The following is a 27,498-nucleotide window of genomic DNA, read 5'->3' on the forward strand; positions in this document are numbered from 1 at the left end:
TCCCTTGGAGGGGTGTGCGGGACAGCTAGGAGCAGACCCTCCACCAGGGCCCGATTCCTCAAGAAACTGTCGACCATCAGGCAGCTCCGGAGCCATGATGAGGTGGTCGACCCCGCCATCGCCTGTGTGAATCCGTCGTCGTAGCATCCTGCCATCTCTACGTCCTGCCCTGCGAGAGGCGGCTTACCCGCGGTCGTTTACGACTACGCAAGGTGTTGGGCGGGTCAATCGCCGACTCCTCATCACCTTCCTCTTCACGTTACCTCGTGGTCATGGTCAGGGCGTGGAAGCATAGCAGGGATGCTGGGTGGTGATTGTGGGGGCATCGTCGCCAGCAGGCATGGGGGGGGGGAAGAGAAAAGGGAAGAGGCGTGGCGGGATCGGTTGGGGTGGTTGCGCGGGGAGGTCGGGGAAAGGATGGTGGTGCGTCGGGGGGTGGGGGAGCAGGTGTGGATTTTTTTTCATGTGCTGTATTTTGTACATTGTCAGTTTCGGAGGGAGGTGTTGGATGGGGAGGGGGGGTGGTTCACGAGGGTGTTTGGGAGGTTGGTTTAGGTTGTTTTGTTTGTTGAGGGCCTCCGGAGAGGGAGGGAAGATGTATTGATATCAGCAACACCTCACCCACAATTATCATTAACTAACCCCATTTCTTTGGCCAGCCGCCGGTTGGCAATGGCTGCCCGACTCACGGTTGCTCTCCTTAACCACATGGAAGTTCTTTAGCTCCATCAACATCGTCCGTAAATTTAAGGATGTGAAACTGATAACTAAAGATTGCCGCATTGCGTGCTAATATCAATCTGGCCAGACTCGAGGTAAACTTGAAAACAGGTAATGAGCGTATGGCGCAACATCAGATAAAGATGCATCGCATCGTAAAACCCCAACAAAACATGCTCGCTCCGCCCCCGCTCAAGATCCGAAAACCCGAGACCGCTAAACTCTTAAATGTTGCCGCAACCCGGGGGCAGCGCATACGCAACTAAATCAACAACATGGCTTACCATCTCGCTACCAACTCGATAATTCTCTTATCAAACTCGGAAGTGGTTCTAAGTCTAGATGAGCTCGCGGCTACCATCCTCGTAAACCTTAAGCGTGGGAGTCTGTACACGGGGTTAGAAAGGCTTCTTTGTAGAGTCGAAAAAAAAAAAAAAAAAAAAAAAAAAAAAAAAAAAAAAGGAAAAACATACAGTATCCATGCCGTGCATCTCGGAGAAACGACAATCGTCACCAAAGTAACACGACCCGGCGTTGGCGCAGTGATGGCCGAGGTTGCACGTAACCTCGCGGCAATGGTGGCCAGAGCCACAGACTAGGTTTCGAGTCTTATGGCGCAGAGCAAGCAGCTGGGCGGGCGTCAAGCGCTCGCCGTGATAGAAATTGCAGTTGGTGTTTTTGCAGTTGTTAGCCAAATGGTAGCGGTTGCAAAGATTCATGCCGCTCATCTGCCTCCGCTCTTCCAGCGCCTTGACAGCATTAATATCGGGCTTGCCTAGAGGGACATCCACGCGCTCGTTATTGCCGTTGAGCATATAAAAGGGACGGGTCGAAGCTGGCTTCTTCTGGCTCGCAATGTTGATAGTCAAGGGGGCGGTGCTTCGCCCCACGGTGGCATAGCTGTTGGTGGACTGGGCTTCAGGCTTGCTCACGGCAATCGGAGCCGGGGCAGGCTTAGGGGACACGGTGGCTGCCGGGCTAGGCAAGCTGTTCATCCCATTTCCGATGGGGCTGAATAGTGGTGGCGGCGAGGTTCTGGGCCCAGTGTATGCCGGAGACACCACCGGCGGCGCTGTGTATGCCGAGAGGGCAGCCGGCTTGGACGGTATGGGCTCCGAGCGGAAGACCGAAGGGAAGGCAACGCGCTTGAAGGTAAACTTCCTGAAGTCGGCAGCGGGAGGGGTCGTTTCCAGCAGGCAGATCTTGTGGTTGCCGCGGAACGACTCGAGGAATGTAGCGTAACCGTTATCGTGACAGCCAGCCAAGATGAGGCACTTGCACTGGATGTTCTTCTCCATGAGTTCAAAGAGCTTACGCACTTTATGATCAGCCTGTTCCTTTGCCGTAGCCAACATCGGTGAAGGTGAAAAGAGGCTGGGCGCGGGCGAATCCGCGGGCAAACTTGGTTCAAGGCGGCATAGTCGGTAACAGGGAGAGTACCGGAAGCATGAAGAGCCCGGGAGAGTCCCTCGACACTAAGGACGACGTGCACAAAAATGCTGTCGATGTTGGAGAGTTGTGGGTTTTCGTGGAAGTAAGCCTTAAGTTGTTGATGCAGCTCGTGAGCAGCTTGTCCGCCGCCCTCCTCCCCACGGGCAATAAGGTCCTCCCGAAAGACAGCCCCATCCCCGTCAACAACGACAAAGGCAAAGGGGGAAGCTTCCTGGATGGTGTTACTAATATGATGGGAAATGGCAGGATGCGAGATCGATCCGACCCGTGGGGGCTGCGTTGGCTGCAGGGTCCAGACACGGACATCATCTCAACCCCGGGACTCGGGACGCGGGGGGGTCCGGGATGGAACGGGCCCTGGATCCTAGGGGGGCGGCGGGCAGGGACTTGAGAACTTGTGGGGACTTACGACAGCAACCTTGAGACCATTCAACTCTCTCTCAGACATGCGCTGTTCTTTTTCCCAAATCATAGCGTTGCGCTTCTCGCGGTCGCACTCGTCACATTTCTCTCGATAGCGGCGAAGCAAATCCACGTAGCTCATGTGAAGGTTCTGCTCGATCGCATGCCTATCGCGGACAGAGTTTTCCCATGATTGTAAAGCAGCAGCGTATGGCTGGGTAGGATCCCGCTCAACAGCCTCTGGTCCATCGTATCGGCTCATGATGGCGGTTTAAATGTTAAAAGCACTGGCGATGTGAGAGGCGACGTAAGGGGCGATGTTCAAGGGGCGAAGAGATGGTTTGTTTGCTGGGTTGCCAGGTTGCCAGGATCCCAGGATGGAAAGGAGAACAAGCCGGATTAGGGTTAAGGCGGGTTGGGCTCTGCAGCAGAGCCTGAGTGGGTTTCGGTAATGGCAGACGTCGGGAAGGAAGGACCGCGGCTTTGAGACCACCTTTTTTGTCGGCGGCGCAAGCAAGTTGAAGAGCAACGTTCAGAGAAAAATCAGGTAACCAGGGGTTTCTCAAGCACTTTAAGAAAGAATCAGGACGAAGAGAGGGGTGCGCGCGATGCTGCTGCCTTTCGCTGCGGGAAGAGGGTGCAAAACACGAACGCTGGCCATGGATTTTCTCTCTCTTCACGTGATCAAAGAGCAGTGTGTGGTTTGTTTGGTTTTGCCTTGCTGTTTCTAACGGGTTAGGGTTGCTCTTGATGCTGATCTGCAGGTTCCTTTCCAAGATTCCAAGCAAGCCTTGCCGCAATGCCGCCCACTCCTGCGCCGCCGCGCCACAGCTGCGCCGTTCGACCCGCTTCGCGTCGTGCCACCTTAAGTGCACCAAGCGCCACCTGGGTAGGTGTCATGGTGCCGCCTTTCTCACTGTGAAATGTGGAGTCGTAGACGCGGAAACTGCCAGTCGATGAGTTAACCTCGCTTGAGACACGAAGTACCCTCGTCTGTGTTGGTTGCGTTGTTGTTACTGGAATCAATGGCGGAGTCAACTTTGTCAAGAAAAAAGAAGTCCATACCCGCCGGAGCTCACTACAGCCTATAGCCAACACGGATGAACCGCGCGCATATTGCCTACGAACCGTCTCGATGCGGCCACATATGGCGCAACGTTTCACGTTCAAGCCGCTGGCCCCGTCTAAAAACTGCCCGAGTTTCCCCTCAACCCCCCAACCACGGTCTGGTCTCCACCGTGCAAACCGCAGCCCTCACGGCATCCCTTGCATCTCTCACACCACAACTGTCAACAGTGACAACAGCACCCGCCACAGCACCCGGCCAGGCGGCACCCGGCCCAGGGCAGAATTCCCATCATGCACCAACATCATCCCATCCTCAGCCTCGGCCTCCTCGCGGCAACCGCCTCAGCCCACCCGCTAACTGGAACCGAGGGCACAGACACCACAGACTCACAGTACGGGTACTGGGACCTGACCTACTCGCGCGGCAACGCAGCCTCGGGCTACCGCTGGGAGAACTTGTCTGCCACTTACTCGGGTACTCCCGAGGTTGTTGTCGCGTGCAAGCAGCTTTATGACCCGAGTTCAGACGAGATGACCAAGAGTTGCGATGACCCCGGGTTTTGGTATGAGGTGGATGCGGAGTGGCCTGAGAATGGTGAGTGGCTGTACGTGTTTGTGAGGTGGTTGATGAAAGTGTTGAATGGTCGTCGATGGACAGCTGGGTTGGTTTATGTTAATCATATGAGTCTCGTCGTAGTGATCACTGTGCGCCAGACCGTGCGGCTTGACGGCGGAGAGAGGGCGGTTGCTGCCACTGGGATGACCCAGTTGGAGTTGGAGTGTGGGAAAGGAGCCGCCGGAAGGGCTTGTGAAGCATCCGCAAGGGTGGAGGCAATAATTGAGAGTGAGCAATCGTGAGTTGTCCGTCCAAGGTATTAATCAGGTAAAGCCCCAAGCAGGGTTCGGAATTAGAACTACACTCATTAGTGCTGCGCGAGTAAGCCCTTACTAGACTAGTACTAGTGTTCGAGTAGTACTAGACGACTAGAATACGAAAGTGGGTTAACTAATAAAGTGCTTAGTTATATAATGACTATCTCGGTACCTTAGTTAGTTATTCATATGTTTTTGATAGATATTTTATTATACTAATTCTTACATATTTGTACCTCGTTTAAGGAACCCGGTCTCATTGCCCTTTGATAACTCTTCGGAATTCATGACCACGTACCCGTTCATTCCCTCGTGGCTGTCGGAGTCTTCTACACTTCTCCGCCTTCTAGGGATGTGCCATGTCACCGCTCGGATCCTTCGCGTCAAGGTTAACGTTCCACAGGCGGGCATGCATATCCGCGCCGCGGACCCTGTTGCGGACCACTCCCTTGCCATTGCGGAAACCCACCGGGCGGAAGTCCACCATGCAGGAGCGGCTCCGGTCACGGTGGGGAGGGCTGTTACCAAAGCTGGAACCGGCAACACAACCGTCTCGGGGTGAATTTCTGTGTTGGCTCTCAATGCCGCCGCAGTTCCTCACCACCCCAATCCCAACCTTTCTTTTGGCTTATTCTTGTCCCAATTATATATCCACAGCCGACGTGGTGGCAGGATGAGTCAATGCTCGGATGGTGTGGTCGAAGTTAAGGAGCTGTCCCTAAGGGGTGATAGTGGGCGGTCGGTTCTGCCTGTGTGGCTGGCTGATTCTTACGCCCGTCGCCATGACGAGGCGGTAGTGTGATGGGATGAAGAAGTTGATAGTGTGCGTGCCTCAACGTCCATATCTGTGATGGCTTCGTCCTCAGTGTGAATTATGTCCCAAGTCGAGTCGGCCTTTATCATGATGAGATTAACGACCCGGCTTTGCTCGATAATGGGCCGAGTAAAACCGGGGGAACCCGCGAGAGCCAACTAGGTAGGTTTAGTTCTGCCAAAGTGAGTCTGTCTTGAAGTCGTTGCCGGAGTTCGTGTCGCAACTTTGTTTTTCGAGATTTGATAGTTATGTAACTTTCTTTTCCGGATCTGTCAATGTTCCGGGGGAAGCTTTGGCCCGTTTAGATTGTCGGAAGCCGGTCAGGGCTTCTGACAATCATATTGTTCCACAGCGGTCGAGACAAAATGCTGGGGTTTGGGGGGTGACCGGAATAAAATAGTATAGACTGGCAAGATTAATAGAGTCTTTTATGTGTCAACACGCGGCTCTTTGGCTTGTTGCAAGCTCGACGGAGACGCTGCGAGCAGGGAGATAAGAGTTGATGAGTAAAAGGCCAGGAACTTCAGCGTGGCAAGCGTGTCCAAGTATTCTATATTTGCTCCTGCTCTCAGGACGCTGCGAAGATGTGGGGATGGGTTCACAGGAAGAGCATTTAAAGGCACACACAAAACCTTAGTCACCGAGGAAACTGCGACGATACGACTCGGCAGCAATCCCCCAGGATCTCGGCCAGCATAGGGGATATGAGTGTCACAAGCTTTGAAGCGTCGGCCGGGCCGTGGAAGGGGTATCCTAGAACCTTCAAACCCGAGGGGAGTGTCTCTAGTATCGTAGTGTTGTTCGGTCGTGTGCTGAAAACGCCATCACTCCGTCCCGGCCCAGGATCGTGAGGGGCCGATCCTGGTCGAAAGCGGTAAGTGGGGAGTTGGAAGCAACAAGAAGCTTGTTTTCCCGCAGACAAGTGGGCAGGACGGGGATCTGGGGCCGTCAACCGGCACTGGGAATCTCATGTTACACTATCGGCAGCCAACTTGCCGTTTCGGAAGAGAGAAGCGACAGGATCGGCGCGTAACGTCGGACGGCATGTGAGAACTGGGATGCCGGGCACTGAAGTTGAACAACAAGGCTGAAGACACGATGGCACAAAAAGCCAAGCTCTTGGAGCTCGGTGTTTCGTTACGGTGGATTTACGACTTGAGGTTGGATTGCGCTCTCTGGCGTCTGCTGCAAGGGCAGATTTGAGCGTTCCCATACAAGTTCATGAGCACCTGCTGGTGGCGCCCGGGCCGAGACAGCCTGCCGAAGGCAGGAAGAACTCGGAGCAGACTAACTGGAAAATTCCGAGTGGCACGCCAAAGGGCCGGTTATCCGAAGGCGTGCCGGTTGCCGGTTCAACATCTTGGGTTGGGGGTCTTGAAGCTGTTGTTTGGTTCACAGAGGTGCATTGGCAAAATTGCTGAGTTGTGCGTTCTTGGGCGTGGGCCAAAAGGTCTTGGCATCGCGTGGGACTGATTCACGTCGCGTGCCTTCTGGAACGGGTTCTCTCAACGTCCGCAGGCTGCCAGGCTGCCGTTTGATTGGATTCTCATCCTCCCGCTTTCATCAGCTCAGACTCTTCGTTTCGCCGCGTCACATAACACAACACCACACCCGCCATTCAAGTCCCAGCGTTCGGCTTGAAAAATAGTTATCGCAAAAGGCGCAGTGCAGCACTCTTTTTGCCAAGTCCAAAATATTGAATTTGATCCAGCCAAGGCCAATCGGGCAGCGCCCAGGTTCGCTTCTTCACTGGTTGACACTGTTTGCGAGGCGCAGCAGACAGCACAGACCAGGGAAATCTGTGGGGGCGACAAAAGCCCCTTTTCCCTTTTGAGGTTCCCCCTGGGCCACTGGCTGCAACGGTCTGTTCGGCCCACTGGGGGAAGAATCCCTGATTTGAAGGCCCGTCAGTCACGCTCATCCTCAACGTCTGCCCATCTCGAGCCCTCTTTCTCTTGAGTCGGCGACGTTGAGATCTACGATGCCGAGTGACCTGGAAGGGACAATTGAGCCGAAACGGGACGACGAGCTGTTGGGCTCTGGTCCCCCTTCCTCCGACATGGTCGCCATCGCCTCATGGCTGGCATCCTCCGGATCCTCCGGTCTCATCCGTGTGCTCTCACCATGGTCATCCAAGCCTGCTGGTAGTCAACCCGAGAAGCTCAGGCCGACGGCATATCTCGATGGCCTCAGAGGATTCGCCGCCTTTCTGGTCTACTGGCACCACCACGAACTCTGGGCCCACGTGCCCCCCCAACTCGCATCCTTGGAAGCGAGCTTCGGCTTCAAAGGCAATCACTATTTCGTCACATTACCGATAATCCGCAACTTCTTCCACGGTGGCCATTTCGCTGTCGCTTCATTTTTTGTTATCTCCGGCTATGTTCTGTCCGCCAAGCCCATAAGCCTCATCCACGCCGGCGAGCAGGCCAAGCTGGCCGACAACATCGCCTCGGCGCTGTTTAGGCGATGGTTACGGCTCTACATCCCCATCCTATGTACTACCTTCATCTACATGACCTTTGTTCATGCTTTTGGGATCTGGATCGACGGCCTTTCGGCCAAGGGCAACTACCTCCAGGCGGCGTGGGATTGGTATGCCGAGATCAAGAACTTCAGTTTTGTCTTCAACAACGGCCCGATCGGCTGGCTCAGCTACAACTTCCACCTCTGGTCGATCCCTGTCGAGTTCAAGGGCTCCATCGTCATCTACACCTCGCTTCTCGCCTTCTCGAAATGCAGTAGGAATGCCCGGCTGTGGTGCGAGGCTGGCCTGATCTTCTACTTCATGTACATCGTCGACGGCTGGTACTGCGCCCTGTTCTCCGCGGGCATGATGCTCAACGACCTGGACCACCTGGCTGCGAAGGATGACCTGCCGGCCTTTTTCGACCGATTCCGCCCTCACAAAACCACCATCTTCTATACCTTGTTCGCCGTCTCGCTTTACCTGGGGGGCTGCCCGGCCAACGGCAGCGGGGCGGAGGATTTGGCGCGGAACCCGGGATGGTATCTGCTCTCGTTTTTAAAGCCCCAGGCCGTCTCCGACGTCAAGTGGTTCTTTCTCTTCTGGGCCGCCATGTTCCTCGTCATTTCGACGCCCCACATCTCCTGGCTTAAACGTTTCTTTGAGACGCGATTTTGTCAGTACCTCGGCCGGATTTCTTTTTCGCTGTATCTCGTCCACGGCCCAGTGCTCTGGACACTCGGCGATCGGCTGTACGCGGCGGTGGGGTGGCCCAAGGACTCGCGCTTCCTCAACATCCCCCAGTGGATAAACCTCTTTCCGTTGCCCAAGTCAGGGCCGTTGGGGCTTGAGGTAGCATTTCTGGTACCTCATCTGATCCTGCTTCCCGTCACATTTTACCTGGCGGAGGTGGTTACGAGGGCGTTTGACGAGCCCAGCGTGCGGTTCCCGCAATGGTTGTACAAAACGACTTCAGCATCCCGGCCGGCAAGGCTGCCGGCATGATATCGCGGAGTTTGCTACGGCGCTCGTTTGCTTGGACAGATTTTGGACATATTTGGGCATGTCATGTGTGTGATTGGGGCAGTTTCCCCGGAGCATTTACTGCGCACGAAATATATACGTGTTTAATGGCATCGATGACAAACATACAAAAAGAGGTTAGATAAGTCACCAGGCCCGACTTGGCGCCGCGCGAGATGTAAAACGACGCGTTTCCTTACTTCTGCAAAAGAATTACTGCCTTTTTTTTTTTATTTTTTTTTAACATGGCGACGGTGGCATTTTCCCAAGTATCTAGGTACCAATGTTTACAGCCAAGGTTCTCAGTGCATCCCATTTATCCAAGATGAAAACGAGCCTTCCACGCATCACCATGCAACTCGTGCCGTTCTTGGTTGCTGCGCTGTTTCGCCTCGTTCGTTTCCCTCCTCCGTGTTCTGCGGTGTTGAGATCAACCAATCACCGAGGCTAACCCCAGAGAGTGCGTGCGGCCTTGCCCCTGAATGCGGGGCTGAATCCGGCTTAGTGGGCCAGAGGGACGGGCTCGCACAGGTGGTCTGGAATGGGCCAGGGTCCAGCTTGTCTCACTGCTGCTGGTCCCAATTTTTGTTGCCAATTTTCTCATCCGGCCCCACGGATCCAGAATATCGCCGCCCTCAGGGGCTCCCGGAAACGGTAACCCTGCGATTTCAAGCATATGCCGCCGATGGGAATGAAGAGTTCTGGATGCCGAATTGTGGCAATGATCTCCCGTAACCAGCATTTGCCATTTTAGAGCCCCCTCAAGGTACGAGGTCAAAACCCCCCCTTTCCCTCCTCACCCGGATCCCCATCGTTCTCTGCCCTGTCAGATCTCCGCGGATTTGCGCTGATGGCCCGCTGACGGGATCCCGCCCCCACCACCCATTTTAAGTTTGCTCAAGCTTCGCTGACGCTGGCTTGGCACTAGCGCCAAAGTGAACTAGCGTTGGAATCTTTGGGGGCTTTTTCTCTGGATCTCGACTCGCGTTATCTCCTTTTCCTTCCCGACCGCCCGATCCAACATTGACGATGCGAGGTTCGCAGTGACCACGGCTGAAGTCGAGTTGTGCAGTGTTACTTCCGTCTCTCGCTTGGCCCCCCGTCTCGAACGAAGCCAACTCCCGAACACCGACCACCCCTCCCCCCGCCGTCGACCATGATCGTGAGGGATCTGAAGCGCCTGACCCTTGTGGTCGGGCCTTTGGTGGTCCTGCTGTTGCTTAGTGTCGCTCTGTGGCACTCGCGCGCCGATTACGTGCGCTCCCACGTCGGCGCCCTGCTCAACAACGATGCGAACACCCCGGCCGTGACCGGTCTTCACCGCAAGCCGAAGCTGACCGCCAACGAGACACACTACGAGATTTTCTCGGCATCCTCGACCGACGGCAGGTTCTTCGACATCAACTTCGGCAGGGACGTCTTCAACCCCAATATCATCCCGCACCAGAAGATCAACAACACATGGCATGTTGTCGGCCAGCTCTATACTGATGCCAATAGCGATACGCCCGCCAATGAGGCGTACGAGTTCGGATGCGTTGCCCAGTTCATCAACGGCGTACTGATGTGCATCGACTATGTGCGACCGATGCCCTACCAGCCGTCGCCGGGCGGCAAGTGCGTGGATAATCTCTCGCTTTACAACCTGGCGGTCGGGCCCCATGACGCCCGCGTCTTCTTTGGGCCTCAAAACCCACTAACAATCTACGGCTCGAACGGTGGCCACACCTGCTTTGGCCAATTCATCCGGGATTTCCGAAAGATGGTCGACTGGGAGTACGAGTTGATGACCAACACCGATTTCGAGGACGGGACCGAGATCGTGCGACCCCCGCCGTTTTTCCCCATGGAGAAGAACTACTTCGTCTTCTGGGACAAGGATAACGAGATGCACGTACACTACGATGCTTACCCGAAGCGGGGGTATGCGAAGCTTGAGCGCGACGGAAGCACGGGGCCAGAGCTTGCGACCAAGACCGCCAAACCCGACGAGAAGTGCTTGCAGCGTTACCTCCCTAAGCTACCCGCTGAGCTCGAGTCGATTCACCAGGCGACCAACTCGCTGAAGATTACGCTGTGTAACCGCGCCGACAAGAAGTGCGAAGCGCACGACGGTAACACCTACATCATGACCATCATCCAGCACAAGACGTACTACGACTATCACAGCGAATACGACCCTTACGTGATGCTCTTCCAACAGCGCGCCCCCTATGAGTTGTACGGAATCTCCAAGAAGCCCCTTTGGATCAGCGGGCGTAAGCATCACAAAGGCCGGCGGACCGACATGATGTACGTCACGTCGGCCAACTGGAAGGACCGCGGCGTCAACTACCACGGTTACCTCGACGATATCGTCTTCCTCGGCTTCGGGTTTGAGGACAAGCATGCCGGAGGCATCGATGTCCACGCGGGTGATTTGCTCGTGGATCTCGGTCTCTGCGAACAGCCATGATCGTCGCCGACCTGCTAGCACCTGAGTCGAAGCGCCCCTTTTGTACCAACCCGCCCAAGACAGCGGCTACAGAGCAGCCCGAAGATCGCCCGAGACATTTTGACAACACATCCAACCCCTTTTGGCCCTGCGAGGTTCACCCTGCGATCGGTCTTCCCATAATCTCCATTTTGGGACAACTCATTCTTGCTGTGCTCAACCACGACCATGTTGTGAAACTACAACCCCCTTCATTATCGGCATCCCAACATCGGACTTCTCGCAACATACCGTCACCAACTTTCTCTCCCCAAGACAGCCGGGCGACGACTCTCTACCAACCACGGCAGACCAGTGTCTGCATTGACGAGGGTGCTCCCTCTCACCCACCTCCAAAACCCGCTCAGACGGGTTTCTCCGCTGCCTGCATCCGCCCCCGCCGCAGCGTCCTCCAACACTCCTGTGAATTCCACGACTTTCTTCTCGTATATAATTGTTTGTAATGGCGTGTATGATAATGGTCCTGATCCTGCTGTCTCATGACTTGGAAACGGCGGGCTTCGGCGTTCGTGACAATAGGCAGGGTCTTCGACATGATCTCAGGGTGGTGTTTAGAGCTGGATTTGGGCTTATACCTCGTTTAATACTTTCTGCTGTTGGATATCAGATACCAATTAGTGTCTATAGCGTGTTGCCGCGCACATATTGCGTTGTTGTCTGCCCTTCCCCCACTATCTATCTGTTACCCACCTCACCCCCTTTTTGCGCCTGTCTCCTCTGGTTCTAATAGTTAATCGATCCAAAAATCGCCTGCGCTCCCTCGCGGACAGGCTGCTGGGTTGCATGGGCGATGTTGCGCCGCCTCCGCGCAAGGCGAAACCCACACAGATCTCCACCGCCGCCAACCCGCCCCGAAACCCGCCGTCCCGGGCCGCCCACACGCCGCCGCCGCCGCACGATCTGATGCCCAACTCCGAGTTTTTTGCCTTTGTGTCCCTGCATCCCTGCCGCTGCAGTGGTGCTGCTGCCCGGCCCCCTGTTTCGTTCTTGACATCCCCCAGCGTGGTAAGTACCACCCACGCAGACGGGCACAATGTTGTTTGTCTGGGCATGGCAGATATCCCACGCCCCCCTTCCCTGCCTAACCTGATGCGACGAACGGGGCCAAACATGCACTTTGCACCGTCTCCCAGCAGACTACCTACTGTGTACATACCTACGAAGAGAGCACCGGCAACCCCCCCACCGCCACCGCCCCACCAAAGCCACCCATCCCCGATCCCCCATCCTCCCCAGCTCAGGTACCGCGGCGCATGCGTGGCTCAGTCCAGGGGGGAAGCAACCTTGCTACCTCCCTACCTACCTGCTACCTACACGGCAAGGCAAGGCAAGACACGAGTAAAACTCACGGGGATCTATCTCTGTGTTGGGGGTCTGTGTATCGGGCCGCTGCCCGGCCGGCTGATCTGGGCTGGCTTGTTGGGCCGCTCCCGAGACACAGGTCTGGCACATGCGCCGCTGGGCCGCATGTTTGTTAGTTAGTTAGTTCGTTTTGATGAGGGAAGGTTTGGGGTCGGGGGTTGTGGCCGTGGTCATGGTCGTGGGCGGGGTGGGGGTGGTTAAGGTTGGGGTGGGTGGGTTGTTTATGGGCAGGGGAGGGCCTGTTTTGGGGGTTTGGCCGGCTAGGAGGTGGTTTTGTTTTGGGTGAGTTGGTGGTGTTGGGGTTGGAGGTGGTGAGTGAGCGTGGAGAGAAAAAGAGGGAGGGAGTATGGGGTTAGGGGTTAGGGACGTGGATGAGTGGACTTGGGGACCCTTCCCAACACCAACTCAAATCTGGTTACCATAGCGATGCAGTAAATGATCCATTCTCATTGCGTCGTATCATAATATGACAAAGGAAAAAAAATGCGTATCCCGAAAGCCGGGAGTGGCACATGTGTTCTGACGGTGGTCCGCCGTCGCACGACGAAGAATCTCCGACCTCGCAACCCCCGAGCAACAAAAAGACAAAACAAAAACAATGCCCCAAACACCAAAGCCAAGCCCCCGCCATGTGTGTAACCATCAACTCCATCCCCCATGCACCATCACCTCATCAACATGCACCACCAACCCCCTCACAATACTCCCCGTCCTCAATACCGGTACAGTTCATCACCACCATACCCCCTGCTGCGCTTGCGCCTCCCATCCTCCAACTCCTCCGCCCCATACCTCCCACTCGAACCCCAATCCCACTCCCCCCTCCGACCGCGCGGCTCACGGTCCCGGCCCCGCTCTCCCGTACTGCTACGCGGAATCTCCATCCGTTCAATGGCCCGCCTCAGACCCGCAATATCCTCCACCTCGCGGCCCTTGCCCTTGCCCTTCCCCCCCATCGAGTCAGTATGCTTCAAGATGCCCTTGACCTCGCCCGGGTAGGGGCGGTTTGCGATCTCGGCGTTGTGGCGCTCGCGCTCGGCACGCACCTGGTCGTCCCAGCGCAACTGCTTGCGGCCGGAGGAGCCGGTGCCGGCGCCGGTGGAGATGGAGCCGTCGCTGTGGTGGACGATGGTGGATGCGCGGCGGGGGAGGTAGGGGGCGCCGCCGACAGCGTAGGGGTCGCCGATGGTGGTGCCGGAAGTGGTGGAGGGCTCGATGTAGCTGGAGGTGGAGAGGCGGCGCTTCTGCTCGCGCCGCTGCCGCCGCCGCTCGTCGTCGTCGTTGTGCAGGATGTACCCATGCGGGTCGTCGGTGCGGCGCCGCGAGCTGCCCGTGTAGTAGAGGCCGGAGTGGCTGGGGTCGCTGCCGCCGTCGCGCTCGCGCGAGCGGGAGGAGGAGGAGTGGCGGCGGCGGCGGCCGTATTCGTCCGCTAGGGGGACGAGGCCGAGGGGGATGTCGCGGCTGCCGGAGCGGGAGCGAGAGCGCGAAGACTTGCCGTCGCGGTCGGCGTCGCGGTCCCGCTCGCGGTCCATGTATATGATGTGAGGGGCGGTGGAGGAGCGCTTGAGACGGGGTTCACGCTCGCGGTCGCGGTTGCGGTCGGGGCGATCGTAGCGGTCGCGGGGGTCGCGGCGGGAGGAGTAGCCGTAGGTATCATAGCTGTCGCCGTACGGGTCGCTGTAGTCGTAGCGTTTGCTGCTCGTGTTGGCGCCGCTCATGTAGACTCCCGAGTCACGTCTACCGGAGGGGGACGGGGACTTGGAGCCGCGAGGTGTGTGGCCCGAGAAGTAAGGGGTCGGCTGGCGCTCCGACAGGCTTCGCTGTGACTCGGGCTCGGCCTCACCGAGCTTGCTGAAGGGGAACTTGCGGTCATACGTGCGCACGTCAGGACGGGTGCAATTTCTACCGTCCTTGCAGGGGTGGACCTTCTCGGTGATGTCCTGGGCCCCGTCCGAGTAGGTGTTGTAGTAGACCTTGGTGAGACACATCTTGCCGGTGTTGGGTGCTCTGCAAAAGAGAAGAAGAAGGGGCTAAGTTGTCTGGTGGGCAGTGAAGTGAAAGGGGGAATAGAATGGCCTTCAAGCGGCGTCCTTGTAGGAAACCGTGGTGTCCACGGGGACGGCGGGCAGACTCAAGTTCGGTGTCAGTCGGCCGTATCCGAGACAAGACAGTCAGAGTGTCGTCTGATATTGTTCAACGACATGAGGACATCGAAGACAGTCGGGCGGGTGGTTTGGTGGCAGGGACGGGGTCCGCGGCCAGATATATTGCCTTCTCTCGACTCGGGTATGGCAGTGCTTGTAAGAGACCGTGTTTGAGGGCGGGTTGGACGGTGACAGTTGTTACTACTCAGAACCGGCTTCTTGTGGGTTGAATAAGACGGTTAACAACCGGGGCCGACGACCCAAGGGCGGGCGGCCGTTTCTTGTTATATGGGAATGGAACGTGAGCCTGTGTTGGGAAGGGAGGGTTGCCCCCCGGGTCGGCTCTTGCGCATCCTTGCATGCTTGGCAGCATCTCGTGCTCTCCGTCGACACCCCCTCCTCACGGTCGATGTCTGCGCTAAAGCTGAAGATGCCGTCCAACCTGGCACAGCATGGCCATTCTCCGGTTTCCATAGTGGCCGCCTTCTTTGGACCCGGGGGTGGGCGCAGAAACCACCTGCATCGCAAGTGGGTGGGTGTGGGTGCTAAAAGCCAATAAGACATCATTGAGAAAGGCTGAGCTGGGCGGGTGACCCTGATAGGTGGATGGTGGGTGTGGAGGGCCGGAAAAGCAAGGGTCCTGTGATGTTCCCGCTCTTCCCTGTCTTCCTCTTCGTCATTCAGCCAACGACTGAGCCCTCCTGCTGCCAGCGTCATGTCTGTCAGTCGTTGGTGGGGGACGTGAAACGGAACTCAGGGTGAGGTAACCCACAAGCGATGCGGCGTCTACGGCACGCCCAGCGGGTTGGAGCCGAGAGCACGAAACAAACCATGCTCGCAAAAATAGTAAGGGACCAAGGACCAACCAGGCCCGATGTGGTCGAACCCGAATGCACCCCGTCAACATCCATGCTCCGCAATCATGATCGGAGCAACAAACAAACATTTACGGCGCTCTCCGACCGGGCAACGTCTGCACAAGAGGGGTTGCATTCCTTGATCGGACCATGTACCCCGTATGTCCTTCTCACCGAGCCATTGCCATACCTCACGCCTCATGCTGCTGTGCCACGCGGGTTGCCTGTTGGTTGCGTGTTGCTTCAAAGCTTCAACTTGTCACTTGTCTTGTGGGGGCGCTTGCCAAGCCGACAGCGACGGAGCACGAAACGCAGCCGCTAACTCCGGCCTTGGCCGCCTAATTGTTACAGGCCAGTATCAAGACGAGGGGCGACCGGTTCGGAGCCGGCATGCATGCAGCCAGCTCGCCAGCCCATAAGCCCCTTGTTGTGCTGCATGCAGCAACGGCAATGCAAGTCATTCGGGCAGCCACCTGCGTGGGAGATTCTGGCGAATGTGTCGAGGCTGAGTCTCAGGTGGGGATGGCGACAACGTCATCTGGCTCGTTGACTGGTCCCGGTTTTTGGCAGCTATGGGGAGGACGAATCGAGGGGCACAGCCATCGGCCGCTCGCATATGGTTTATCGATGAGTGCTTGCCGCCTCCACGTTCCGCCGTTAAGCCTTGCCCAGGCACCACGTATCGATCACCGGGCAACTCCGTGGAACTTGGCGAAGGAGAATATACGGTTGTGAGGACACAGCTCGGTCTGGCTGGCGGCAGCGGCCACAACTAACCGGGATGTAACCATTTCTTCGCTTCTTTCTGCAGCTAAGAAGAGCCGCATGGTCGCCTGTCGCCTCGATGCTGTTCCCAGTCACCGACACGAAAACCGTTGACCGTTCAGATGATGAGTTCAACCGCGGCCTAGTCCGGCGCCGTCCAACTTGCCACTTGGTGGTTGCTCAGCTAGACAAGGCTTAACACGAACCCGTCATCCGGTTCGACCCACCGGGATCATCATGTAGCGTCATCGGGACCTTGGCAGAGGGCAAACCGGACGGCAATCGCTGACCGAGGTGAGTCCGCCGAGCTGCCGAGTCACCCAAGTTACGCAAGCTCGCCACCACTTCTCTTGCGAGTGAGCGAGGCTCTGAGGCCATCTTGGTCACCTTGTCAAGCTTGCTAAGCATCTCCTTGGAAAAAGAGTCGCGTGCTCACTTCCTTGGAAGGATTGCTTCGACCGTCGCACAAGGAGAGCAAGACTTGGGTGCGGCCGCGGCCTAGCTGCGACGTAATCGGAAGCGGTCCGCAGACATGCCTTTTCCACACCGGGACACAAACTTAAGAAGGGTGTAACCGTTGGGGACGAGAGGCCGAGGGGCGCTCAAAGGGGAAATACGAAAGGCAAAAGGCGAAAGGCGATGTGCAAGGCCGCTATTTTGGTGGTTCCGTGATGCATCGGTGGAACGGGGACGCTTGGTGGATTCGACCAGTCGTCCAAAAAGTGAGGGTTACGGGGATGCGCTGGTGCAACCCGTAACGCGCATCGCGATAAATGTTGGCAAAGGGGTTGCCAAGCAAGCGGCGGCGGCGGCGGCAGCATTCGTGGGTTTAGAGTGGCCCAGTGGGTGAATGCGGTGCAGCAGACTCGGGACTGTTAGGGCTAAGCATTGTGCCCGATAAGCTATCGGGCGCTGGACCACCAAGCCGCTTCCCGACCGCGACCGCCCGAACTGTGGCACAAACAAATAAACTGAGACCACAAATCATTCCAGTCGTCAGGCCGCCCGCCTCTCCTGTTTTTTCCCCGCGCCACCGAGCAGTTGTCGAGTTATTGACTTCCACGAATATCCGTGCAAGAGGTGACATGCAGAATCTAATGGCGTGGCAGCGGGCATCTCCGTTTGAGATGGAGCTCGGCGTCGGTTCTCTGATTGTGTAACTGCCAAATTTGGGAACGCTTGAGCGCACCACGCTGTGCTTACACTAACACCCGACCAACATGACATTGACCACTAGGTAGGTAAGGTAGCTAGCTCTATTGGAAATGGCAATTTCCGTCGTTGACTACCTACCGAGCTACTACCTATCCAGCGTTGGTTAGCATGGTATCCGAACCATTCAAGATTTCGCAACATGCTTGGTCAGTCACAAAACTCGGGCGCCAAAAACAAGAGCGTTGACGAAAATATCACAAGAAGAAGGTATGCCGGTCACCCTGCTCTGCATATCTGTATTCTTGCCAAGCTGCGTGCAAAACCGCTACCCGCAGCACCCTCATTTGTTGAAAATTATCCAGTTCCTTATAAACAGATTATGTACGAATAATTACGCGGTATCAGGCCGGAGTTCAATGTGTACGGCTCCTCATCGACCCCGTCCCTTATATCTGAACGCCAAACGCCCTTCCGTCTCTAGGTAGGTACCTTAGCGAAATCCGAAGAAAGCAGAAATCATATCAACACGCCACTGCTCAGGAATGGAAGCCCTTTCCAATCCCCCTCACTCTGAATCCTAAACCCTGAAGCTCGACGTGGTTGACCACATTACGCCCATCAAACACCCACCGCGGTTCTTGCATCATCCCGGCGACTTCGACCCAGTTCACTGCCTCCTGGTCCTGCATCCTACTTTGACCAAGACTGCAATTTTCGCAATCTGCCGAGCATGGCACCAGCGGGTTGAGCCGTCCAAGAGGGTCGTCTGAAAGCGTTGACACCGCTTGCTGCGACAGCTTCTCCAGATCCATGATGCCTCTCTCGCTCAGGCAGGCGTCTAGAGCATGGGCTGCGAATCCGGCTCGATCTGGCTTTGCCGTCTTACCCACAGCGGCCCCAGCGTTCCCCAACTGGCGCCCACGGAATTGCTTCCATTGCGTCAGAATACAAGCGGCACTAGCTTCCTGAACACATTCCCGCCAGCTCGAGCAAATCCTGACCCTCTCCATCTGTGAGGCGCTCAGCCCCATCCGCTGGATTTCGTCAATAATATCAGCGGTAGCGCAGCCCGGGTCAAACACGGCGATTTCCCGCGGCATCTCCGACGCAAGGTCCTTGATGATGTGGACCGCTATGCTGTTTCGCGTGTCGTTGGTCCCGTCCTTGAAGGCAAAGCCCAGCACCGCGATCTTCTTCCCCCGGAGAGACCCGTTCAGCTCTCGGACGACGTTGCGTGCGAAACGCTGACGCTGGTCTTCGTTGATCTTGAGAACCGCCAGCCAATACTCGGCCACCACGTCGAGGTGCAGCTCCCGGGCAAGGTATGCGAGGTTGAGGATGTCCTTCTCGAAGCACGAGCCCCCAAACCCGACGCCGGCTTGCAAGAACTTGGACCCCAGCCTCAGGTCCTTGCCGATGGCGAGGCTCACGTCGTCCACGTCGGCACCCAAGCCAATCTCCTCGCACATGGCACTCACTGCGTTGATGCTGCTGATGCGTTGGGCGAGCATGGTGTTTGCCACGAGCTTGGCAAGCTCGCTGCTAAATGTGTTGACGGTGACAATGCGGGCGGTGGGCACCCACGTCGCGTAGACGTCCTTCAGAATGGCCGCTGCTTGGAAACCGGCAAGGCTTCTTGTGCTCCCGATGAGGATTCGGTCCGGGTGCATGAGATTCTCGACAGCGGTGCCTTCGGCGAGGAATTCGGGGTTCGATAGGACTTCGAATCTGCTCTCGGGACGCTCATGGTGCAGCTGGTCAAGGTCAGCATGGAACTGTCATGGTTGTGTCCCTCGGAGACGGTACGCACTATGTCCTGGATCATGCGAGCTGTACCGCATGGTACTGTGCTCTTCTCCACGACGATGGCCCCTTCTTTGGCGTGCTTAGCAACCGTGCGCGAGGCGCTCTCGACCGCACTAACATCGGCCATGGACCCGGCACCCAGCCCTTGCATCTTGGTGGGCGTGTTGACGCAGATGAAGATAATGTCCGCTTCGGAGATGGCGTCTACGACCTTGGTAGAGAACACGAGGTTCGGCTTCCGCGCTTTGAGCTTGACTGGACGAGAAAATCCGGGCAGAGTGACAATGGCGTCGCGGGTGCCATCTCTGCCAACGCGCACCACCTTCAGCAGACCATCCTCGTGGATGGGTAGGTGCGCCGAGTTCCACGCGGCTATGCGTTGCTCGTTCAAATCGACGACGTTCACCAGGACCTGTGGGTTGTGGTAGGCAATCACAGCAGCAGTCGGGCCGCCTGTTTAACTGTTATTCACTTATACGCCGCATCGAGAGGGACTAGGCTTGGCCATACCGACAAATCCTGCGCCAACGAAACATACACTCTTCGCGGCGGGTCGAGACCGGCTATCGATGGACTCGTCCACGGAAGAGACACTGCTGTCTTCTGACAGCCGCTTGGCCTGGAGCTCCGGGGAACCAACTCCCGAGCTGGGCGGCGAGGTATCGGGTGTGCCACGGATCCAGTCATTTCCTGACCACGAGTTCGGTGTTGAAATTCCAGGACTGACTGTGGATGCAATGGAATGAGAGCTCGGAAAGGACCTGCTTAAAGGGCCGCCCATCGAGGGGGTGGCCGGCACCGACTGCTGAAAATCAGGCGAGTTGTCCATGGCTGGCCTCGGGGTCTCAGTGTCGGGTATCTGGTCTACTTTCTCGGGTCTCTCCCTTCTCGTGGTCGGTGAAACAAGGCTGCTTTGGGGGAAAACAGTGCTCCGGTGGAGGCTCGCTTCGGTTGAAGGGGTGAGGGTATATAATACCCCCTCGGGACGGCAACCGACAGCCCCGAGACCGCATGGCCGTGCTATGCCCAGTCTGCCAACTTTTTTCTCAGCTTCTGTGCTGGCTAGGAGCACCACATGTTCGTCGTACGCACTTCACATCGTAAGCTGAGACCTCCTTCCGCACTATCACAATCTTCGCCCAGCCCCGACCGCCGACGGGAGCTTCCTTGGCAGCCGAGGACTAGACCGGCCGTCACCGCCACGTCGCGCAACTTGACACTCCCGTATGCGAGGTCTTTCCTTGGGCAAGGAATCTAAGCCACCTTCATGCTATCTAGCTTTGCGGTTCAATCGGAATTCCTGGGATTCTCATCCAGCTGACGACGCATTCCCATCTTGGTGCCAGCGTTGACAGGTAAGTCGCCGCCATGAAACGCAAGCACCCGACAGTGCCGACACACAACAAGACAGTGGGGAATGAGAAACGTAAAGGCCCGACTGTTGCGCCACGGCTCATCGCGCAACAGACATTTCATCTCGAGATGGAAGGTTGGATATCTTGCGTCTGTCGATCAAGTCGCGGCGCGAGCATGTTGAGCCTCAACCGGTCGCGCCGGGTCGATCTCCGGCAGGGAACCCCGGTTCGGACTTGGCATCTGTTGCTGTTTGTACAACGGTTATGGCGTGGATCAGCGCGCCATTGAAGATTTGCTCGGGGTTTTATCTGTAGACCCTGGCGACGAAACAGCTCTAACACGACGAGCCTTGGCCAATGCAGCTCAGCGCGGTGTAAGCGGAAGCTTCCGCTCGACGTGACAGCTGTTGGACCTCGTCTCAAACCTCGAGCCCCTATTAACACACCTACGTAGGTGGCGTGCGGCCACCGCGGTGTGTCACTCTAGCACCTCGCACAAAAACGCCCACCGGCTCGCCAACCCGAAGGGTGTGCTTTGCCTCTTGTCCGACCCGGATTACCCCAGCAACCCGCCACGAAGAAGCACTCGGCGCTGCGCCAGCTTCCGAGGCGATCTCAAAGGTGAGGCGCAAGAAGCCACACAATAGAGGAAAATTGAGGCTTTATCAATGAAGAGCCGGCGGAGTAACCATTGCAATTCCCGGGCTTCCTTTCATGCCATCTCCAGCACCGCGCAACAAGTCGCCCAGCATGCGGTCCCCGATTATTGTACTTTCTGTTATTGCCCTGTGGGCTCAAGCTGCCAAAAGCGCGTACGATGGCAGGTTATGTAACAATGGCAGTTACGACACCCCTGGCACCAGTTTGACATGTAAGACACCGGCTCGTTGTTTAGTCGCGCGGCCACTAGAAGGGCTAACCCGGCGGCAGACGTCCCGAACGCTTGGAACGCGGATAGCAAAGGGTTCTCCTGCATCGCGGTTCGTGATCGGCTATACACCTTCCCCACCGCGCTTACCGCCCAGGCTAACGGGGGAGAGGAGACCAGATCCAGGATTCACCGCCGACCTTCGACGTGACCTGGAGGTGGTCGTCGGACCCCGGGTCCGTCCACTCGTACCCCCACGTCAAGTTCTCAGACCCTGTCCTCCCCGTACCCCTGTCCAACATCTCGGCCCTGACACTCTCAGCCCAGTGGGCCATGGGCCCTGGATCGACATCGCGGTCTGTGCCCGGTATCGACGCGCCCGGCTTGGCGAGGCTGGACGCCTCGGCGAATGCCGCTTTCGATATCTTCGCTGACCGCATCCCACAAAACTCTCTGCGGGAGACAGAGGCGGAGACCGAAATTATGGTCTGGCTGGGCAGGGTTGGCTACGCCCAGCCATTGGGCTATGAGGGGACCGAATCGTATCGGGCGAAGTTGACCGTGGGTCACGTCGACTTGTAAGTCTTATCTGAGTCAGGAACTCGGGATGGGTTGTGCGCACGCCTTGTCAAAATGACAGAGCCCCTGAGAGGTTCAATGTTGCTAACGAACATGAATCCGTCTCAGTACCTTGTACCTGGGAAAGAACCAGAGAGGCACGTCAGTCTTCACCTGGGCCGCGCAATCCAACGAGACAAGCTTCGCGGCTGATATATCGCCGCTCCTTCAGTACCTGTGGCGGAATGGCTTGGTCTCCCCCGGATCGAACATGGGACTCATCGGGTGGGGTACCGAGGGTTACCATGCAGAAGGAAACGTCACCTTCTCCTCAGCGAGGTACGATGCGAATGTGCTGCTCGGACCTGCCCCAACCCTCAGCATGGCGCCTGTTCCGACCGCGGATTCTGCTCCGTCGGCGGCCCCCTCCTCGGCCACAAGGAGCCTCTATCTGCCGTGGTTATCGGGCTTGTCGATCAGCGGAAGTGTTGCTGCCCTGGTGGTTTTCCTTTGATCAAATGTTGAATTGCGGCTGGCCGCCTATCCTAATCTGGGGAAAGGGTACATGCATTTGGAAGGGTGTACAGACAAGACTAGACTGCATCGGACATTTTCTTTTTTTTTATTTTCACCTTGATCCTAGGGGGCGGCAAGCAGGCGGGTGGTTCGGGCATCCTCCTCGGTCAGACTGAGCCCGAGCTTCCACCCCGGCGGACAAGATCTTGGATATCTCGGCTTGACGATCATCTTTCCTATTCAGAGATAGCAGGTTGAACCACCCCCGCACGCAAATTCGATGGTTACTTTTCTCTCGGGCAGATCGTTGTGCAGCTTGCGCCGACGTGCCACCGAAACGACGTCACCGCAACTTGCCATTACCGACTGGTGATTTACCAAGTGTTGACCGAACCATCGGCTCCATATATGGCGGACATGTCAAAGCCTCTGTACTCTCCTCCCCGTGTCCCGCCGGCGGACTCCAGTGACGCGCACTTGGGATAGCAAACAACATACCTGCTACTGTCTAGAAGAACCATCGGATACCTGCTCCGGATGGCTACCCTCCATCCCTCCCGGCCTGGGACCCCGGGTTCCCAGCAGAGTAACCCATCGAGCGGTGGTACTCGCGATCCCTTCAGGGACCCTTCCCAGGCCTCGTCGCCCGCTACTGATTCAAGGACATCACTTGTATGTAACCTGATGTTCCAGTCCTCCTCACAAGACTAATCCACCATCAAGGAAGCACCCACCCCTGCTCCAGCGCGGCCACTGCCAGTTGTACCGAGGGCAAGGCGAAATGGAGGTGATGTTATTGTAAGTAGTGAAGCGCTGTAAATGTCATCAGATACTAACCAACAGCCAGACACCTGTTACGAGACTTGGAGAGATAAACGAGAAGGCGGGTCATGCCTCCGGCTCAGATATGGATGCTGCTGTTGCCGCTTCAAACCCGGAAAAGGGGGGCTCCACGGCAGCAGCAGCAACAGCTAGCCCCAAGAAGAGCCGCAACCCCTTCAAACGCAGCTACGGCGCATTCCGGCGGACCTACTGCCCCATCGAGGAGCCGGGCCTCGTCTTCCCGACGGGCCCAACCGACAAGGAGAAGCTCGAATACATCAGCACCAACCGCATCCCACTCTACATCTTCGGCGTCTTCTCCTTCCTGACCCTCTCGGCCGGCATGTGGCTCTTCGCCGTCAGCTCGCCCATCTTCTCGTGGTACGGCGTCTTCGTCGGCTTCCTCAACATCTACCTCATCATCTCCTACTTCGTCGGCATCATCGGCCGCGACTGGGACTACGCCGCGCACCAAGCCCTCGTCGCCCAGCACCCCATCACCGACACCACCGCCCCCACCGTAGACGTCTACCTCCCCTGCTGCTCGGAGCCCCTCGAAATCCTCCAGAACACCTACAACCACATCCTCCGCCTGGACTGGCCCGCCTCCAAACTACAAGTTCACGTCCTCGACGACGGCGACCAGCCCGCCGTTCGCGCCCTCGCCGCCCGCTACGGCTTCCACTACCTGGTGCGGGACGACCGGCCGCGGCTGCGCAAGGCCGGCAACCTGCGGTGGGCGTTCAGCCGCACGGCGGGGGAGTTCTTCGCCATCTTCGACGCGGATTTCTGTCCGCGGCCGGATTTCCTGCGCGAGCTGGTGGTGGAGCACCTGGCGGACGACAAGACGGCCATCGTGCAGAGCCCGCAGTACTTTCGTGTCACGGACGATCAGACCTGGGTGGAGCAGGGGGCGGGCGCCACGCAGGAGCTGTTTTATCGCGTCGTGCAGGTCAATCGGAACCGGTGGGGCGCGTCGATTTGTGTGGGCAGTAATGCGGTGTATCGGAGGGCGGCGCTGGAGGAGGTGGGCGGGACGGCGGAGATTGGGTTTTCGGAGGATGTGCATACGGGGTGAGTTTGCTTGTGCCTTTGTTGTTTTGGGGAGGGTTTGTGGGGGTAGCGGGCTGACAAGCGCAGGTTTGGAGCTGTCGACCGCGGCTGGAAGGTCAAGTATGTCCCGCTGTGCTTGGCGACGGGCATCTGTCCCAACACTCCGCGCTCTTTCTTCTCGCAGCAGATGCGATGGGCGCGCGGCAGCACTACGCTGCTTACCACCAAGCATTTTTGGGTGTCCAAGTTGACGGTCATGCAAAAGATCTGCTATCTCTGTGGTGAGTTGGGCGTTCACACCAGGGGGAAACGTTCCGCTGACGTTCCAGGTCTCCTCTACTACTCGGCCGTCTCGCTCGGCATCTTCATCTCGCCGATCCCGGGCACGCTCCTTTTGTTCTTCCGTCCAGAGTGGTTCAAGTACTACAACCTGGCCTTCGCTATTCCCTCCATCATTTACGGCTCGCTGCTCTTCCGCTTCTGGGCCAAAGCCAAGTACGGCTTCAACGTGCAGCACATCATGGTGGTGCAGTCGTATGCCTACCTAACGGCTATCAAGGACCGGCTCTTCGGCATCGAGCTGTTGTGGGCGGCGTCGGGCGACAAGAAGGCGCACAAGAGCAACAAGTACCGCAACATGCGCATCCTCTGCTGGCTGTGGACCATCGTCTCCGTCGGGGGCGTGATCGCCGCCGTGACCTACCGCCTGCTGACCGGGTTCCCGTGGTACCACACGATCCCGCTGTTAGTGCTCAACGCGTACAACTTCTACATCACGCACTATTTCCTGTTTTGTTCGTGGCGGTGGTAGCGTAGCCGCGGGGCTTGACGCCTGGCCGGGATGGCGCGGCTTGCATCAGCCATCATATGCATGGAGGACTTAGAACATCGGGGTTTTAGATTGCTAGTGTCACGGGGGTTGACGACGGCCGGACCGGGGCAGAAACAAACAACAACACACTAATTTCTTAGTGACATATTGACTTGATGATGGACATAGATGGGGTACTTGGGGCTTCTAATCGAAATACTTAATTTTTCTTCGCTCAGACGTCGTTCGTGTGTTTGATCGACTCGGAGTATTGGGGGGGTTATGTCTGAGAACTGTCTAAGAAATGTCTGACCTGAACCGCTTTTGACATGAGAGGTGTCCACTGCAGCAAAGCTCCGGTAACACCAGTTAATGGGTGATTACGATGGGCCTGTACCGCATTGCACCGCGTGTATGTGCGACGGTTCAGCCCCAGATTCCCGTCTTCGGGTTTGTGTCCGAGTCTCGGCCAAAGAGCAACCCCCACAGGTAAGTCTCAGTCAGGGGTTTATCACTACGCTATTCAGCGACTCCTTTCTCCGTCTCGTTGACAAAACTAGCAATCTTTGTTGGCGATGAACCAGCCTCCTCCTTTACAGCATTGCCATCATTCATCGGAAGTATGGGGTAGCCCGTGAATGCCGCCGAGGACACGGGTACCCAGGTGAAGGCGGTACATCACGCCGGTGTTGGGATGCGGAAGATCCCCCGACCCCAGGAACTACGGCTTACGCTTGCTGGGCCTTTCATAATGAGACACCTCCCATATAGCTGCTAAACAGTATTTTATGCTTGACCTTTAGTATCATCCCAGTTACGAGTAGCCTTGACCTAGGTTTGAAGCAGCCCTCGACCACCATACTCACAATCATGGGTTATAGCAGATGATATAAAGATGAATACTAGAACAACGGGCGGTAGCTCGAGAGTCACGGGGGATTCAAAGTCTAGGACACGAAGTGCTTTGCGACGTCTGTTCTTGCTGTTCGAGAATTCTACGCAGTGCTCTATCAAAACATGTCAGCTCGTAAAGCATCGATTCGGTTAAATCGGAGGGTAGCGAACCCAAGTGCACTGTCGTTGAAGCTGAAACCCGCCGGAATGCGTCGAGACGGGAGGCGTCAGTGCATTATCACGGCCCTCTACTTGTAGAGGCTGTCTTTCCGTGGCGTTTGGCTCGGAGGGCTCAAACCGGTGTCGCCGTGACGGCATCCGGCTTCTTATCTCGCGGTTCTGTGTCTGCTGCCCCGTAGCTAGGGACCCGGGGTTCATTTCCGGGGAGCAATGGGTCAGGGCTGTGAGGCTCCGTGCTCGCGGCCACCCGTCGATCAGCCCTCTTATCCATCCGCCTTCTCCAGGGCCGGTAAACGAACACCGAGCCAACGCCGACGAGAAGGAACACTCCGCAGATGCAGCCACCGATAACGTCGTAGTAGTCTCCAATCGCGCCGACGCCTTCCCAGAAGCTCCCGTCCGGTTCGGCGACGTGGTTAACCAAGGACAAGACCTGGATGATGCCGATGAAGGCCGAGACGAAGACGGTGATGCCGGTGAGGACAATGGAGTAGTAGAGGATGGCCACCACGTCCCGGGAGAATGCCTTGGACGTGTACAGCGCCATCATGAGCGCGCCGTCGGTGGTGTCCAGCAGACACATGCCAGCTGAGATCCGCCAGTCAACATCACCACCTCAGAGTCCAGACAGGGGCAAGATAGGGGGAGCACTCACCAGTAAACAACGCCGGAAAGATCAGAATCACCCACATGCTCGTGCCCTGAGCAGCCTGGATACTGGCAATGCCCAAAATGGCAATCTCCGAGCTCGTATCAAACCCCAACCCAAACAAAATCCCCAACGGCAGCATCTTCCACGGCCGATCCACCATCTTAAACACCCTCCTAAAAACCGTCGACAAAAACCCCGGCCCCTCCAACTGCAGCGCCTGCTGCCCCGTCGCCGGCAATCCACGCCCCCCTCCATCTCTCAATCCCGATCCCACGTTAGGTAGGGGCGGGATGAGTTGAGAGATTAGGAAAGATACACATCTTAGCTACGACAAGCGGTCATGGTTGCATTACAACACCCACCCATTCCCCACACAAAGCAACAGAA

General features: G+C 57.0%; 9 protein-coding genes across 9 annotated transcripts; 5 read left to right on the top strand and 4 right to left on the bottom strand.

The window, feature by feature from the left end:
• Positions 1 to 1,058: 1,058 nt before the first annotated feature.
• Positions 1,059 to 2,836, bottom strand: CHGG_03442 (uncharacterized protein; the record flags this gene model as incomplete). The annotated part of the gene is made up of 4 exons (XM_001229957.1): positions 1,059 to 1,106; positions 1,194 to 1,943; positions 2,036 to 2,383; positions 2,582 to 2,836. 4 exons carry the CDS (start codon positions 2,834 to 2,836, stop codon positions 1,059 to 1,061), a joined length of 1,401 nt encoding a protein of 466 aa, XP_001229958.1.
• Positions 2,837 to 3,373: 537 nt separating this feature from the next.
• CHGG_03443 (uncharacterized protein) lies at positions 3,374 to 5,077 on the top strand (the record flags this gene model as incomplete). The annotated part of the gene is made up of 4 exons (XM_001229958.1): positions 3,374 to 3,463; positions 3,880 to 4,237; positions 4,340 to 4,486; positions 4,866 to 5,077. 4 exons carry the CDS (start codon positions 3,374 to 3,376, stop codon positions 5,075 to 5,077), a joined length of 807 nt encoding a protein of 268 aa, XP_001229959.1.
• A 2,233-nt stretch (positions 5,078 to 7,310) lies between these two features.
• On the top strand, positions 7,311 to 8,801 carry CHGG_03444 (uncharacterized protein; the record flags this gene model as incomplete). Its single annotated transcript, XM_001229959.1, has 1 exon — positions 7,311 to 8,801. The coding sequence occupies one exon, from the start codon at positions 7,311 to 7,313 to the stop codon at positions 8,799 to 8,801; it is 1,491 nt and encodes a 496-aa protein (XP_001229960.1).
• Positions 8,802 to 9,975: 1,174 nt separating this feature from the next.
• CHGG_03445 (uncharacterized protein) lies at positions 9,976 to 11,274 on the top strand (the record flags this gene model as incomplete). The annotated part of the gene is made up of 1 exon (XM_001229960.1): positions 9,976 to 11,274. One exon carries the CDS (start codon positions 9,976 to 9,978, stop codon positions 11,272 to 11,274), a length of 1,299 nt encoding a protein of 432 aa, XP_001229961.1.
• Positions 11,275 to 13,388: 2,114 nt separating this feature from the next.
• Positions 13,389 to 14,663, bottom strand: CHGG_03446 (uncharacterized protein; the record flags this gene model as incomplete). Its single annotated transcript, XM_001229961.1, has 1 exon — positions 13,389 to 14,663. The coding sequence occupies one exon, from the start codon at positions 14,661 to 14,663 to the stop codon at positions 13,389 to 13,391; it is 1,275 nt and encodes a 424-aa protein (XP_001229962.1).
• A 1,470-nt stretch (positions 14,664 to 16,133) lies between these two features.
• CHGG_03447 (uncharacterized protein) lies at positions 16,134 to 16,819 on the bottom strand (the record flags this gene model as incomplete). The annotated part of the gene is made up of 3 exons (XM_001229962.1): positions 16,134 to 16,373; positions 16,454 to 16,509; positions 16,648 to 16,819. The coding sequence occupies 3 exons, from the start codon at positions 16,817 to 16,819 to the stop codon at positions 16,134 to 16,136; spliced, it is 468 nt and encodes a 155-aa protein (XP_001229963.1).
• Positions 16,820 to 18,132: 1,313 nt separating this feature from the next.
• On the bottom strand, positions 18,133 to 20,231 carry CHGG_03448 (uncharacterized protein; the record flags this gene model as incomplete). The annotated part of the gene is made up of 3 exons (XM_001229963.1): positions 18,133 to 19,350; positions 19,407 to 19,814; positions 19,941 to 20,231. 3 exons carry the CDS (start codon positions 20,229 to 20,231, stop codon positions 18,133 to 18,135), a joined length of 1,917 nt encoding a protein of 638 aa, XP_001229964.1.
• Positions 20,232 to 21,507: 1,276 nt separating this feature from the next.
• On the top strand, positions 21,508 to 25,596 carry CHGG_03449 (uncharacterized protein; the record flags this gene model as incomplete). The annotated part of the gene is made up of 7 exons (XM_001229964.1): positions 21,508 to 21,737; positions 21,844 to 22,203; positions 22,313 to 22,522; positions 23,212 to 23,371; positions 23,529 to 24,595; positions 24,662 to 25,318; positions 25,575 to 25,596. 7 exons carry the CDS (start codon positions 21,508 to 21,510, stop codon positions 25,594 to 25,596), a joined length of 2,706 nt encoding a protein of 901 aa, XP_001229965.1.
• Positions 25,597 to 26,402: 806 nt separating this feature from the next.
• Positions 26,403 to 27,051, top strand: CHGG_03450 (uncharacterized protein; the record flags this gene model as incomplete). The annotated part of the gene is made up of 2 exons (XM_001229965.1): positions 26,403 to 26,428; positions 26,538 to 27,051. The coding sequence occupies 2 exons, from the start codon at positions 26,403 to 26,405 to the stop codon at positions 27,049 to 27,051; spliced, it is 540 nt and encodes a 179-aa protein (XP_001229966.1).
• Between the last annotated feature and the right edge of the window lie 447 nt (positions 27,052 to 27,498).

The sequence above is a fragment of the Chaetomium globosum genome, genomic scaffold, assembly GCF_000143365.1.
Source record: "Chaetomium globosum CBS 148.51 scaffold_2 genomic scaffold, whole genome shotgun sequence".
NCBI lineage: Eukaryota > Fungi > Ascomycota > Sordariomycetes > Sordariales > Chaetomiaceae > Chaetomium > Chaetomium globosum.